This window comes from Meles meles, chromosome 15 (assembly GCF_922984935.1).
Source record: "Meles meles chromosome 15, mMelMel3.1 paternal haplotype, whole genome shotgun sequence".
NCBI classification, from domain to species: Eukaryota; Metazoa; Chordata; class Mammalia; order Carnivora; family Mustelidae; genus Meles; species Meles meles.
Window position 1 is genome coordinate 55550178 of NC_060080.1, and position 14851 is coordinate 55565028.

Here is a 14851-nt window from a genome sequence, read left to right on the forward strand (position 1 = left end):
ATTGCAGGTGCCCAGAAGCTAAATAGGCCTTTTGGTCCCTCTAGCATTAGTACATGGCTATGTGATATCAGTGAGATCAGCAGCAGGTCTCCCTCCCCACTGACAGTGCTCCAGCCCTTGACTGGTATCCAAGACTATCTCCCACCATTTTTCTAGCAGTAGGCAAGAAGCCAACAGGGCAGTCCTTTCTCCTTCATTCACCCCTCATGAACTCAGGGGGAAGTGTGAATTCCTGGAAAGAGCAGTGGTTTGGAGACGACAGATCTGAATTTCAATGCTGCTCTATCCATTTCTGTTTGAGGGGCTTGTGTGAGTTTCTTTATCTTTCTTTCTGCACTGTTTGAATGGTGTTGCTGTAGACCTCATGAGATTGTGAAGAATAAGTGGCAAAATACTTGAGGGCAAGCTGCCTGCCATCCAGTTTATCAGCTCATCTTTGGTGCTCGCATGCTGCCTGGCACATTTGGGGAATCAATACGTATCCATTGAGTATATTATCCCTTCATCCCCCCCTGTAGTTCTCAGAGTCATAATTCTCATTGAGAAGGTAGATAGTAGAGTGCAAAATTCTCAATAGCTTGCGAGTGAGTTAAGAAAATGGATGGAAAGCCTGCTTCTCCAAGGTAGCTAGAATGCCTCTGGAAAGTGGCCTGATGTGGTTGCTGGTCCCTTTGCAAATTTTGTTTGGTGGTCAGGAATTTAATCTATAGCAGTAAATCTGAACTTGTGCTACAAAGCAGTTTATACCTATGATTGTAGTTATTCAATCAAATAGTAGATAGCTATTTACTGATTGATTTACTGCAGACTCATGGACAGCAAGGTTGAGTAGGTACTGCAGCAAAGCACTGAAGCGATACCCTGATAACAGTATTGTCTCGTGTGGTAACAGACACAGGAACTATCGGCAAGTCTCCTGTTATTTATTTATGTATTTATTTATTCTTTTACTATGCCTCTCTTTTTTTTTTTTTTTTTTGAAGTAAAGAAAAGGGTGGAATTTAATCTTTATTTACAGACACTGCAAGAGAGGAGATTCCACATAGAAATAAGAAACCCACTGGGAGGAGGAGCTTCATACAGTTTGTACAGTTTGGAACTGGTCAAGTAGAGTTTTGTTGTAAAAAGTGCTACAATAACAAAACACATTTAAAAAGAGTTCTTAGTAGAGAAACAGTAAGACAAACTTCTACCAAACAGAGCACACCACAAACAACGTTCTGCGTCGGCTGTATAAGCTAAAAGTTAAAGGTCCCAGCGGTGCCATCCTGAACCTGGAACGTATAGCCTTCAGAGGTAGTTTCTGGCACAACATTCTGATCTTCCTCTTCCTCTACAGAGAAATACTTCTCAATCAAGTTTAATGAAGCTTTGTACACAGACTCATTTTCATGGTTTTGTAGAGCCTCGATTTTGTCCAAACCTCCACATTCTTCGATCATTATACTAAGTTTCGCGGTTTCACCTAATTTCTCAGCAGCCTGAAAGATATTGGAAATGGCATCCAGAATGACCAAAATAATTTTGGTATCCTTCGCAGTTAAGAGGTTCATCAATGGTTCTATTATGCCACAATGGACGAGGTATACAATCTGTTCAACTGTCCCACCACTTGTATAGTTGGTCACAGCCCAGACAGCTTCCTTTTGTGTCTTAAAGTCTGCCTTAGAGAGAACACCAACGAGGAATGGGACTAATCCATGATTTACAACTTGCTGAATCTGGTCCTGGCGGCCAGCTGTGATGTTTGACATTGTCCACGTGGCTTCCTTCTGAATATTAGTTTTGGGGTTCGTTAGCAGGCTGGGAAAGACAGCAAGCGCTCCGGCATCTATTACAACCTGAGTCTGTTCATCTGTCCCAGTAACAATATTTCCTATGGCTCTTAGCGCAGGAGTCACAATGGGCAATTCAGTAGCTCCTAGAAGCTTTACAAGCTGGGGCACAACTCCTGCTTTCACAACCATCTCAATCCGTTCATTTGGACCATCCGTCAGGTAGGAGATGGCCCAGCAGGTATCTGCCAAGACCTCTGGATCGTCGTGATGCAGGAGACGAACTAAGGTAGGAAGAATCTGCTCGACGGCATCTAGCGGGGGTGCGGGGTTCTTATTGCGACAAAGGTTTGAAAGTGTCCAAGTAAGGTTCCGTAAGTAGCCACATGCTAACGATGACATATCAGGAACCGCAAGGAGAGCCAGAAGTGGTTCAACTGCACCATACTTGATAACCAAGTCTCGAAAAACTGAACCGTCGCCTGCAATGTTTCCTAGAGCCCACACAGCCTGTTCGCTGATGTGAGCGTGGGAAGATGCCAACAGGGAAATGAATGCTGGGATAGCGCCTCCATCCACCACAGCCTTGGTCTGTTCTGATGTCCCGGAAGCAATGTTAGTGAGAGCCCAAGCGGATTCAAACTGAATGGGACTACAATCGGTTCTGCCCAAGAAGGACACAAATTTTGGAATCAAACCAGCCCGGATTATGTTGTCTATGGGGGGCTGCTTTTCCCGAGAAAGCAGTTTCCTAGCAGCTTGAGTAGCCTGGAGCTGGCTTTCCAAATTGTTGCTATTTATGCCCTTGACAATGTCATCAACAGACCAATTTACAGTGCCCTGGTTGTTGCGGTTTTCCTGCAGTGGAGAGGTAGCATCATCGGGAAACGAGCTTACGTTTCTCCTTTTCAGCATCTGGTCATCCTTCTTAGCTTTCCTCAGCTCCACATTAACTTCTATTCGACGCCGCCTCATTTCTGTACTGTCTTTCCCCTTGTTCTTGAATCTATTAAGGCGGGCAGCTGGTGAATTAGCATTCTCGTTGGTGGACATGGTTATGAGACAAAGGGAGAAAGCTACACGGCCGGCTCAGGCTTCCACGGGAGGTGGTCCGGGACGCGCAGGCTGCAGGTCAGCTGCCCTCAAAACGTCCACCACGGATCACCCCAAAGACGGTGTCTACTATGCCTCTCTTGATACCACAATCTGTATTCATTATCTATTTTGGTGTGTAACAAATTACCCCAAACCTTAGCCTCATCAACAACATCTATTATCTTCGTTTCTATGAGTCAGGAATCAGTTGTGACTTAGTGGGGCCTATCGCAAAGCTGCAGTAAAGGTGTCCCCTGGTGCTGGGGAATGATCCATGGGTAAGCTTATTCACGGTCACGGGCAGGACTCCTTCCTTGCAGGCTGTTTGACAGAGCCCCTCAGTTCCTCACTGGGTGTTGGCCAGAAGCCATCATCAGTTTCTTGCCACATGAGCCTCTCCACAGGGCAGCTTTCAACATGTCAGTTTGCTTTGAGCAAGCAAGAGAGAGAGAGATACGGAGCGACAGTCTTTTGTAGCCCAGTCACTTCTGAAGAAGTGACATCCTATCACTTTTGCTGTGTTCTATTCATTAGCATTAAGTCACTAAGTCCAGCCCACACTCAAAGGGAGGAATTACACAAGGATGTGAAAACCAGGAGGTGGGACCACCACCAGGAGCCATTTCAGATGGTGAGTGTGGGGGACAGTGCAGAGGCAGCAATGGCTTGTTTATGCCACATCAGACTCCCCTGGGTGACGGGCAACCACTGAAATATATCACTGTGGAAGAGAAGGAGTCTTAAAATATCACTCACCTGGAGCACAGAGAAGATTGGAAAGGGAGCGATGAGTAGTGAAAGCTGTTGCAAGGAAACTTACGAAGAGATGGCCACACAAGTATGTTCATGGTATCCTACCACCGGAGATCAAAGCCAGCCTGGAGGGTCACAGGGTCCCCTTTTGGCCTCTGGGCAAGCTCCTTCTCCTGTTTCAACTGCCTTTTTTTTTAAATTAAAATATAATTGACGTACAGTTTTATATTAGTTTTAGGTGTACAACATATTGATTCAACAATTCTATACATTACTCAGTGCTCACCACAATTGGTATCTACTTTATTTTATTTTTATCTAGGCATGGAATGGTGGCAGTATTCTCTCAACAAATGTTTAAGACAGTGAAAGCTAATTTTGGGGTCCTGTCTTTTGGGTCTCTGTTCTAACTTTTCACCCTCATTCAGAGATGGGAGAGCACAGAGCAGGGGTGGGAAGGTGGTGATTGGGATGGAAGGATGTGGAATGGACCCTTTTTAGAATCCAACTACTATGCTGCACATAACTTTTTGTGGGCTGGAGTTTCTGGGGTTCTATGCACTCATTTGGGAGTGAAGAGGAAGAATTCTGACACCTCAAGGGGAGCTGTAGTGCTGGCTTTCCACCCAAGACACTGAGAGCATTCTTCAACATGAGCCACATCCTGGAAGTGTTATGTGTCAGGGTGGCTGCAGAGCTCCAGGGTTCTAGGGCACATCTGGTGGTCAATGGATTAACAGGTGGTTCTTCAGAGGAAAAGAAAAAGAAGACTTAGTGTTGATGCTTAAAAAATTGACCTGTATTTTGCAGCTAGGATGACTAGGTTGCGTTCTCTGTTTCTGCTGGGCTATCTCCTAACTCAGGACACTGAATCCCAACTTCCCTTGGAAGAGCGGATGGCACCTGGCATGGCCCTTGTTGTTCTGCTTGTCAGGGCTTTTGATTTGTCTGTTTACTTCACCTGTGACCTTGGGTGAGTGACTGGCTACCCAGAGCACATGGTATTGAAGGAAATGACCAAAGGAATGCAGAATCGAAACCCAGTTTCTTAACATTAAGGAAGACTGGGCTGCAGGGAAAGAAAAGATCCACGAAATGAAACAAGAGATGGGAGATGGGTGGTTGTAATGTTGTGGAGATATTCCTTATCATTTAGTTGTGTGAGAACTGAGACACATGGAAACTAGTAAGGTTTCTTCATTGGATGTTGGGAGCCTGAGAAGATAATGTATTTGCTAGGATTTCATTTGTCTAACAGATACTGTTATTCCCATAGTGGCCAACTTTTTGCTGGAGTAAAGTCACTGATGTGTGCTGAAAAGATGTTTTCCTTTTTTTCTTGCCATAGTGAATAAAATGCGTAAGCATTTCAAAGTGAACTTGAACTTCAGAGTCCATCAGACCAGTACTGACGCTGGTTCCCTGATTTTCATAAAAGATTTTAGTGTTTCAGTGAGCATTGCTCGGCTCCATCTGCTTCACATAGTTCTTGCTTAGCCATGTGATAGTGATTTTGTTACTGGTTACTTCTTAAATAGAACTGGAAGTAGAACCTTTTTATTCGTTATTGATAAATTAGCCAGTAACATCTTCTCTGCTTCCTTGCTTACTTTTATTTCTTCAAAAATTCAGAGTAGAGACCTTTTGAAATCGGCCCCATCTTGTTTCTAAATCCTCTGAAATGATTCACATTCTTTGTTGATTCCACTTGCCAGAATGCACAGGAGAGTAAACTCTCTTCTTCTTTGCAAAATGTTACAACATCCGTGTCTGTTCTTTTGAACACTCTCATTCCAAGCATGGAGTAATTATTAGCTTGCAGGGTCTCTGCTCTTTTTTCCGTTTTAGTTTAAGAAGTTGGGATTCCGCCTACATAAGTGAAGTCAGGAAAGACACAGAGATGCTAAGATGTTTCTATTTTCTTCCTTCCTGGGTGGGTTTTCTGAAAAGATGTCAGCATCAATTGGTGGCTACCACCTTGTAGCATTTAATTATTCTTGACATTTAATCCATCATGATATGAAAAGAGAAAATACAGTCTGTCTATTCCTCCTCTTCTTCCAAGGGAAACAATGTGATAATTAAGTTGGTAACTAAAGTTCTAAGAATAATGAGAAACCACATAAAGACTAGCATTATGTTACTCTTAGAGCAATAATGGGAAACGAGGTCTGGGGCTATCTCCTCCTATTTCATTTTTTTTCCCTATTCAGATAATCATGAGTCATCATTCTGTATAAATGAATAATAGTTTAATTTAAATAAGCCGATATTGTGTGGAGGTCATTTATCACCTCACGGCTCATTCATAGACAACTCATGTGGAACTACAGAACTGTCTTTGGTGCACTGGAGCTGGAAATCTCACTGAGTTTGGGAGGGCTTCCTTCTACATGTTTGAATTGGGAGACCAAATTCAACATTGTTCCCGGGAAGGGCGTGGATGGGAGCAGTGACGGGTGGGGGGTGAGGCTGGAAATCCGAGAGCTACAGTGAGAGGCTTTGGCTTTTATATTTGTCATTTTAGAGCATAGGAGCTGGATTTGGGTTTGACTATTAGCCTGTTGATAGGGGCACACATGCACACATGAGAGAGAGAGAGAGAGAGAGGGAACTGATCGGAAAGCATAACTTTTCAATAAGAATGACTTAAAGGAGAGGAAAGGGACTTTTTTTTCAAGACCGACTATAGAAATTGAATTCATATTGTTAGAATTAACAATTGAAGGCTGAAGAAGACTCAAGTAATGCTCCTCAGCCAGCATGTTCAAATGATAAATTTCATTAAGGCACTGAAAGAAACAACAGCTGCAGTTAATGAAAAGCCAAATTTATCTAAATTTCTTCAGTTGATCAGTATGGCTCTCACTCCATAATTTTTTTTTCTTTTTGGAGTGGGGGAGAAGGACAAAGGGAGAAGATAGGTTTTTGTTTTTAATGGTCTATCTTCTGAAAAGGAAGTGGCTTTAGAGCTAGTCTGTGAGAAGTTCTCAAGAATCTTTTCTTTTTCTCTGGGTGTCAATATGGTCAATACCCTAATTTTGTTGCTTTATTTTTAACCTGCCTTAGGAGAGTGTGGTTGGCTCCTGTATCAAATGAAGCTTTGATAGAAAGGGCTAGAGATAGGAAATCCAGGAAGAAGATTGTGGTAATTACACAAATCTGAAATGCTTTCCAAATCATAGTTATGTCCACTGAGGTGTTTCATTATTGCAACACCTGTGAAATAGGAATGGTATTGTTTGTGGCTCTTTTAAGAGGAAGACTGAGGTTTCAGGGACCAAGTGACTTGTCCAAGGTCAGCTAATAAGCTCCTTTAAGAGCTGGGGACAGAAGAAGGTGCCGACCCTCCTTGCCAAATACTTTACTAGAAAAATGGAACAAATTCCCAGTGCCTCCCATCCCTACATGGTAAAAGCAGGAAAATCCTGTTGCAGAAACCACTCAGAGAAGCTGCCATCAAAGGCTGCTTGGGGCCAGCTTCCACCCAGCACAGAGCTCTGCACAGAGCCTGCATGTGGTGTGGAATTCCATTAGAACTTACTCACCATATGTTTGTTTGCTGGTGTTCAATGGAACCTGAGGGAGGGTATAATGGATCTCCGTTACTAAACCGTGTGGAAGGCTTCCAGAGATTTAATAGTCTACCTCGAGGTGATGAATAGAGGGGCTCTCATATCCCTTGCATAATCAGGGAGGCTTGGTGCTCTGAGTGCACTGCACACCCTTCCGGAAAACTCTGTACATCTGGCAGTCCTGGAGTCATTTCAAAAACGGAGATGCAGGGGCGGGGGCGTGGGTGGGGGGAGGAGGGTGGTGCCTTCCTCTCATTTTCCCTGAGAGAAGATCTGTGGGATGAGATTGCATTGAAAGCTGGAGATTTTGAGAAGAAAGTAAGCTAGAAGAATGGAGAGGAGAGAGGAAGGCATTTCAGTGAGTTAGGTTCCCTGGCTTTTGGCTGTGGACGTCTGCTTATTTTACACAGGCTGTTGCCGTGAAGGGCACTGCTGGCACTATGGCGGTGCTGTGGGGGAGCTCCGCTGTGCGGGATGCCCACCGCCAAAGGTGAATGGCTGCTGATACCACTGAATCACAAGGCTGCCAAATGGGCATGGAATTTTATTCCTTCCAGTAATTTTCCCACTGATGTGCTTTTAATTCATATGGTGTGGAAGAAGGCTGGAGGGTATTCATTGCAGGGGATGACAGAAATTGAACCACAGTAGAACTTGGTTGGTTTGTTGCCCAGAGGACTAAAGCACTCAGAAAAGAAGTGCTCACAAAGACTGAGCCTGTGAACTCAAAACGGGCAGAAACTAGTCTGCTTCTTGTGAATGAATTCTGTCTAGGTAGAGGTGAGAATAGGGGACATGTAGAGTGGAGGTTATCAGTTCTTTTTTCTCAACTTTGTGGCTCTCTTAACAATTGCTCTCCCGTCCCTTCATCTTGTGGTGATTCGTTCTCATTCCTGCTGCATTTCTCCACCCCTCTTTTTTTTTTGACAGTCAAACTCATGAATTAAGTCCTACCATGAAAATTGAAGCCTGTGCCTTCAGGGCAGATTTGATGTTGTACCAAAGCATTAGGACATTCTTGGTCCCTCAAGTAATATTTGAAGGAGATGGGATGATGAATGCCTGAAACCTTCCTGCAGTCATCTTTTTCATGAACTTCCTTAAAGATCTGTGCAGGGAGTAAATAAATCATAATCTTGTATTATTCTTCCAATTCAAGCCAACTATGAGGCCTCTGTTTATTTATTCAGCAGCTACCACGTGGCAAATACTTTTCAGGGCACTGGGAGTGAACAAGACTTGTGAACAAGGCTTGGTGCTTGCCCTCACATTGCCTTGTGGGAATGACATTAAAATAAACAGTCATGGTATTAAGTGGTAGGTGTATGGCAGTATTTTCTTTTCTCTACCCCATTTGCTTAGATAGGATTCCAGGAATTGGGAGAGGACAACTGGGCTTGTTGCAATGTCAAGTTAGGAGAGAGGGTTTTGTAGGTAACCTAAGGTTGGGAAGGGGCTAATGTTTTTTTATGATTATAATATGAAATTATTTCAGTTGTCAAGTTTGGGACTGGGCATGGATGTCTTGTCCAGATCTATTAGCAGGTGTTGGCAGGAGAGCAGCATCCCATGCAAGTGGAAGATGCATCTGAAATTGTTTTTAGGTCCTTGAGAAGAACAAAAGAAATGAAGAGCACGTTGATCCAGGGTAATAGACCACCTTCCTTGCTCTTTCAGCATCTGGGGCCCAAAGCTCCTCCAGCAGCACAGGAGGAAGGGAGTAGCTGAGACCATAACACATGTCAGGCCCTGAACTTTACAATGTTGGGAGAGGCCTGGCATGCACTGATGCTGGAGGAACAGAATTAACCTCAGGAATGGAAGCATCAAGGCCTCTGGAGCAGAGAAACTGGGAAGAGGGATGTCAGAAAATTTGGATAGTTTAGCCAAGACTTCATTTGTTTTACTTGTAATGCTGATGGTATTCGCAGGGTACAGTGGATGATCAAAAGCAGGGTTTCTAACCCAGACAAATGGTTTGGATGGTTTAGGGAAGGTGAGATAGTTAATTTCACATGTCAGTTTGATTGGGTCATGGGGTGTGTAGGTATTTGGCTAACCATTATTTCTGGGTGTGTCTGTTGGTGTTTCTAAATAAGATATTGCCATTTGTATTGGACTCGGTAAAGTGTATCACCTTCCCTGACGTGGTGGGGGCCATCCAATTCATTGAGGGCCTGAATAGAACAAAAGGTAGGGGAAGGAAGAATTCATCTTCTCTGCGCAACCATTTTATGTAGTTGTTTGTTTCTGGTTTCTTTCCCTCAGCAAGCTGCTTTTAAGATTCGTGCATGTTTTTGCATGTACCATTAATTCTTTTATTGCTCAGGAATATTCCACTGTGTAGATTTACCGTAATATGCTTATTCATTTACCAATTGATTTATTTATAGTTGATTATTATAAATAAAGTGGCTATATATTTACATATCAAAACATTGTATGGAAAAATGTTTTCATTTCTCTTGAGCAACTCCTATAAGTAGAATTGCTAAGTAGTATGATAAGTATATGCCAAAATATTTTCCAAAATGGCTGTACCTTTTTGCATTCCCACCAGCAATGTATGAGAGTTCCAGTTACTCCACATTTTCACCAACTCTAGGTGTTGTCTTTTTAATTCTAGGGAAAGTAGAGTGGTGTCTCATGGTTTTAATTCACATTTCTCTAATGACTAACGGCACTGAAAATGTTTCTGTGTGCCTGTTTGGCACCCATATATTTTCTTTAGTGAAATACTTGATAAGATCTTTTACTCATTTAAAAAATCAAGTTGTTTGTCTTTTTACTATTGAGCTGTATTTTTTAATATGTTCCAGATACAGATCCTTCATTGGATACATATTTTGCAAACATTTTCTTCCATTTTGTGGTTTGTCTTTTTGTTTTCTTAAAAGTCTATTTTAAAGATCAAACATTTTCAATTTGATGAAATCCAATTAGTCATTTTTCTTTTATTCTGTAATCTGAGATAATTTCAGGGCTTATCTCCTTTGTTTCCTTTCTCTCTCACAGCACAGTCCTATGCTATCTGTTGTCCAAAGTTTAAATACAATTTTTTGATATATGTAGTTTGATTTTCAGCTGTTTACAGAAGGAAGACATTTCCCATAATAGTTAGTCCTTCATTGGCAAGAGTGGAAATCCTAGACTTTCAACAAAGGAAACCATTGCTGTAGGACTACATCCCTTACAAAAGAGGCAAGTAATAATTGTTAGGTAAAATTCTCTATAGAATTCTTTTTTTTTTTTTTAAAGATTTTATTTATTTTTTTGACAGAGAGAGATCACAAGTAGGCAGAGAGGCAAGCAGAGAGAGTGAGAGGGAAGCAGGCTCCCTGCCGAGCAGAGAGCCCGATGCGGGACTCGATCCCAGGACCCTGAGATCATGACCTGAGCCGAAGGCAGTGGCCTAAACCACTGAGCCACCCAGGCGCCCCATCTCTATAGAATTCTTAAATTCGCCCCACCCCACATCACCTCTACCCTATGTCAGTTCCTTCAGTAGAGTTAACTACTCTCACCAAGTTGGTGTTTTTGTTTGTTTTGTTTTTCTGAACTCATTCTATAAATTTACAAATTTATCTGTGTGTATAACTGGGTGCCTTAGCAGCTCAGTCAGTTAAGTGGCTGCCTTTGGCTTGGGTCATGATCCCAGGGTCCTGGCATTGAATCCCACATTGGGCTCCCTGCTTGGCAGGGAGTCTGCTTCTCCCTCTCTCTCTCCTTCCTCCTGCTGCTCTCCCTTCTTGTGTTTTCTCTCTATGTCAGATAAATTAATTAAATATTTAAAAAGACTATCTATGATTTTTTTTGGATTTAAAATTTTTACATAAATGGAATTTTTACAGCTTGTTTTTGCTTTACATCTTGGATGTATATTCATATGGGTTCAGTTAGATCTATCTTATTCTTTTAAGTTGCTGCATAGTATAGCCATATGGATATGCTATATAGTACATGGATATGGATATGCTATATATGGATATGCTATATAGTATGGATATGCTATATAGTACATAGCATATCCATATGGACATATCATAATTTACTAACAATTTCCTCCCTCTAGACTTTTTACCTCTCTGTCTTCTATAGATAGTTATGGACTTCTGAAAATCATAACTTGATTTTAAAAAATTGTCATACATTCAGGGCACGTGGGTTGCTCAGTCGGTTAAGTGTCTGCCTTTGGCTCAGGTCATAATCCCAGGATCCTGGGGTCGAGTCCTGAATTGTGCTTCTGGCTTAGTGGGGAGCCTGCTTCTCCTCTGTCTCTTCCCTCTGCTCATGTCTGCTCTCTCTCTCTCAAATAAATAAATAGAATCTTTAAAAAAATTCTCATACATTCAAAAAATCAATTAAATGCATCAATTTAAAAAAGTAATAATAATTATGGACCAAACGCCCTTGACCCCTCCACCTAGGTTATGAAATAAAACGTTGCTAGTTTTCTAGAAACTTCCTTTGTGCTCCTTTTTGACATAGCCCCCCTCTACCCTTCAAGCATAACTAATATTCTATTGAGATGATAATTTCCTTTGTGTACTGTATTAGTTATCACTAATATATGAATTGCATTTCCTTTTCCTTTTGAACTTAATAAAAATGGAATCATACTGTTAATGTCGTTCTGTCACTTGCTTTTCCTCCTCATTTCTGTTTTATCTTACTTTTCCCCCTCACCTGTGAATTCATTGATGTATGTATGTTATTGATGTTTACTCTGTTTTATTGTGGTATATTATTTTGCTTTATGAATATGCCACAATTTATTTTTTCCATTCTACTCTTGGTGTACATTTGGGTTGTGTCCAGTTTTAGGCAATGCTGCTACAAACAATTGGTACATTTGTCCTCTGAGGAAAGAGTTTCTCTGGTGTATATGTCTAGAATTGCTTACTTATAATGAATTCATGTATTCTACTTATCTTAGGTATTGCTAAATGTCTTCCAAAATAGTCATAAAAATATATACCTCCACCAGTGGCATATGAAATGTGGCATTGCATCTACATCCTCACCAACACTTGGTATTGTTAGATTCATAAATTTTTCAAATCAGGTGTAAGTATTATGATAGCTCATTGTGCCTTTAATCTGAATTCCTTTGATTGCTAGTAAGGCTGAGCACATTCTCACATGCTATTGACTATTCAGATTTCTTTTTTTGAAGTTAAGGTCTTTTGCCTACTTTTTCTTTTTCCTTTTTTTCCCTTTTCTTCTCCCTTTGTCTCTCTATCTCTCCATCCCTCCTCCCTTTCAGCAATTTGTAGAAATTATTCTGTAGTCTGGATTGCAGTCATCTTTTTTAGGTACATGAGTTGCAAATGTTTTCTCTTGATTAGAGCTTATCTTTTACCATGTTTATGGTGACTTTTTGATGGACAGAAGTTCTTAATTTTAATTATTATTGAAATAATTAGTAGGAGATCAAAATCCCAATAATCTGCATGTGAGAAAGAGAGGGAGAAAGGGAGCGAAAGAGAAAGAGAAAAATCTGTGTGTGTTTGAGTGTTTTGAAACTTGAACACTGATTCTAAAATTCATGTGGAAGTGTTAAGTATTGGCTATATTTGACCAAGATATACATGAAGAAGAAGAAAATTGGGAGACCTTATCCTACTAATTATTAAAACTTATCTGTTCTGTTGAATCTATAGAACAATTTGGGAAGAATAGACATTTCTATAACATTGAGTTTTCCAGTCTTTGAAAATACTTTATCTTTCTATTTATTTACACTAAAATCTCTTTTAAAAGCAATTTTAGGGACGCCTGGGTGGCCCAGTCAATTGTGTGCCTTCAGCTGAGGTCATGATCCCAGGGTCCTGGGATCGAGTCCCACATCAGGCTCCTTGCTCAGTGGGGAGCCTGCTTCTCCTTCTGCCTGCTTCTACCTCTGCCTTCAACACTCCCCCTGCTTGTGTTCTATCTCTCTGACAAATAAATAAATAAAATATTTTAAAAAGCAATTTTATTATTTTCTCCATAGAGATCTTTTATTCTTTTGTTAAATGTATTCCAAATAGTCCATATGTTTATAAATGGTATTTAAAAAATTTCATTTTCTAAGTAATTATTGCCGGTATATAAAAATGCAAGTTTTTATGTGTTAATTTTGTTTCAAATAACCTTGATAAACTGACTTCTAATTATGTATTTGAAAGACAGTTTTCTTTTTCTCTAGTCTCTCTTTTAAAAAAAATTTATTTATTTGTTTTAGAGAAAGAGAGAGAGAGCATGAGTAGGGGGAGGGGGAAAAGGAGAGAGAGTGAATCCTCAAGCAGACTCCCTGCTGACCACGGAACCCAACTCGGGGCTCAATCCCAGGACATGACTGAGCTGAAATCAAGTCAGATGCTCAAACAACTAAGCCACCCATCCTCCCCTCTTTTTTTCTAATCTTTGTTTTTTTTTTCTTTACTGTCTAGGACTGTCTAGGATAAAATTGGTGACAGTGGGTAGCTTTGTCTTATTTTTAATCACAAAGGAAATAAATTTAACATTTCACTCTTAAATGTGATATCTTATATATATGTATATATGAATATATACATATACATGTATGTTTATATGTATGTTATATATGTGTTTTAAAAATTATTATTTAAAAATTATTTTAAAAGTTTCCCTCTCTTCCTCTTTTGTTAAGAGTTTTTATTTAACACCATAAAAGGATTTTGAACTTTATCAAATGCTTTTTTGGGGGCAAGTATTGAGATAATTACATAATTTCCCCCCCTTTAGTCTCTTAGCATGGTGGCTTATGTTAATTCATTTTTCTAATGTGAAATCATTTGTTCTGAGGGATTAAACCCAATGCAGTCAAGATTTATTATCCTTTTTATACATTTTAAATTTTGTTTTCCAGTAGTTTATTTAGTGATCGCTGTAATGTTCTCTTTTTTTTAATGGTCTTTTTGGACTTTGATATCAAGTTTATGTTAAGCCACTGTTTTTTTTTCTCAGGGATGCAGAAAAAGTTATAAAGCATGTTAGAATGCAAGAAAAAAAATAATGTAGCTCCAAGAGGCAAAGCCATCATCAGATCCAGGCTCAAATATGACACAGATGTTGGAATTACTGGAAAGAGATTTAAATAAACATAAATAATATTTTAAAGGCTTTCATAGAAAAGGCAGACAGCATGCAAGATCACATGAATAATTTCAGCAGGGAGATGGAAACTAAAAAATACCATTAGAAATACTAGGAATGTAAAACACAAAAACAGAGATGAAACATGCATTTGTCAGGCTCATTAGTGGGTTTGATACAGCTGAGGAAAGAATTATTGAACTTAAAGCTAGGTCTATAGAAATTACTCAGATTGAAACACAATGAGAAGAAGTGAAAATAAGACAAAACAGAACAGACTCTCCAAGAATTCTGGGACCATAGTAAATGTTCTAACATATTTATAATTTAAATTTGGAAGGGGAGAGGGAGAGAGAGAGAGGGTGAGAAATGGAGAGGAAAGGTGGGGAAAGGAGAGAAAGAGGAGAAGATAAAGAATGAAGAGGAGGAGGGTAAAGAGGAATATTTGAAGATATAAAGATTATGCTAGCTTCCAAAACTGAATGAGGGACTGTTATGGATTAAATTGTATCCCTACACTAAATTTGTATATTGATGTCCTAACACCAGTAC

General features: G+C 40.3%; 1 protein-coding gene across 1 annotated transcript; it reads right to left on the reverse strand.

Annotated features, from left to right (window-relative positions):
* Positions 1 to 995: 995 nt before the first annotated feature.
* Positions 996 to 2946, reverse strand: LOC123925856 (importin subunit alpha-1-like). Its single transcript, XM_045979417.1, has one exon. It carries the CDS (start codon positions 2826 to 2828, stop codon positions 1239 to 1241), a length of 1590 nt encoding a protein of 529 aa, XP_045835373.1. The 5' UTR covers positions 2829 to 2946; the 3' UTR covers positions 996 to 1238.
* Between the last annotated feature and the right edge of the window lie 11905 nt (positions 2947 to 14851).

What these genes read in the sequence shown, in the direction of transcription:
- LOC123925856 (XM_045979417.1), bottom strand. Translation starts at nt 2,828, where the DNA reads ATGTCCACCAACGAGAATGCTAATTCACCAGCTGCCCGCCTTAATAGA.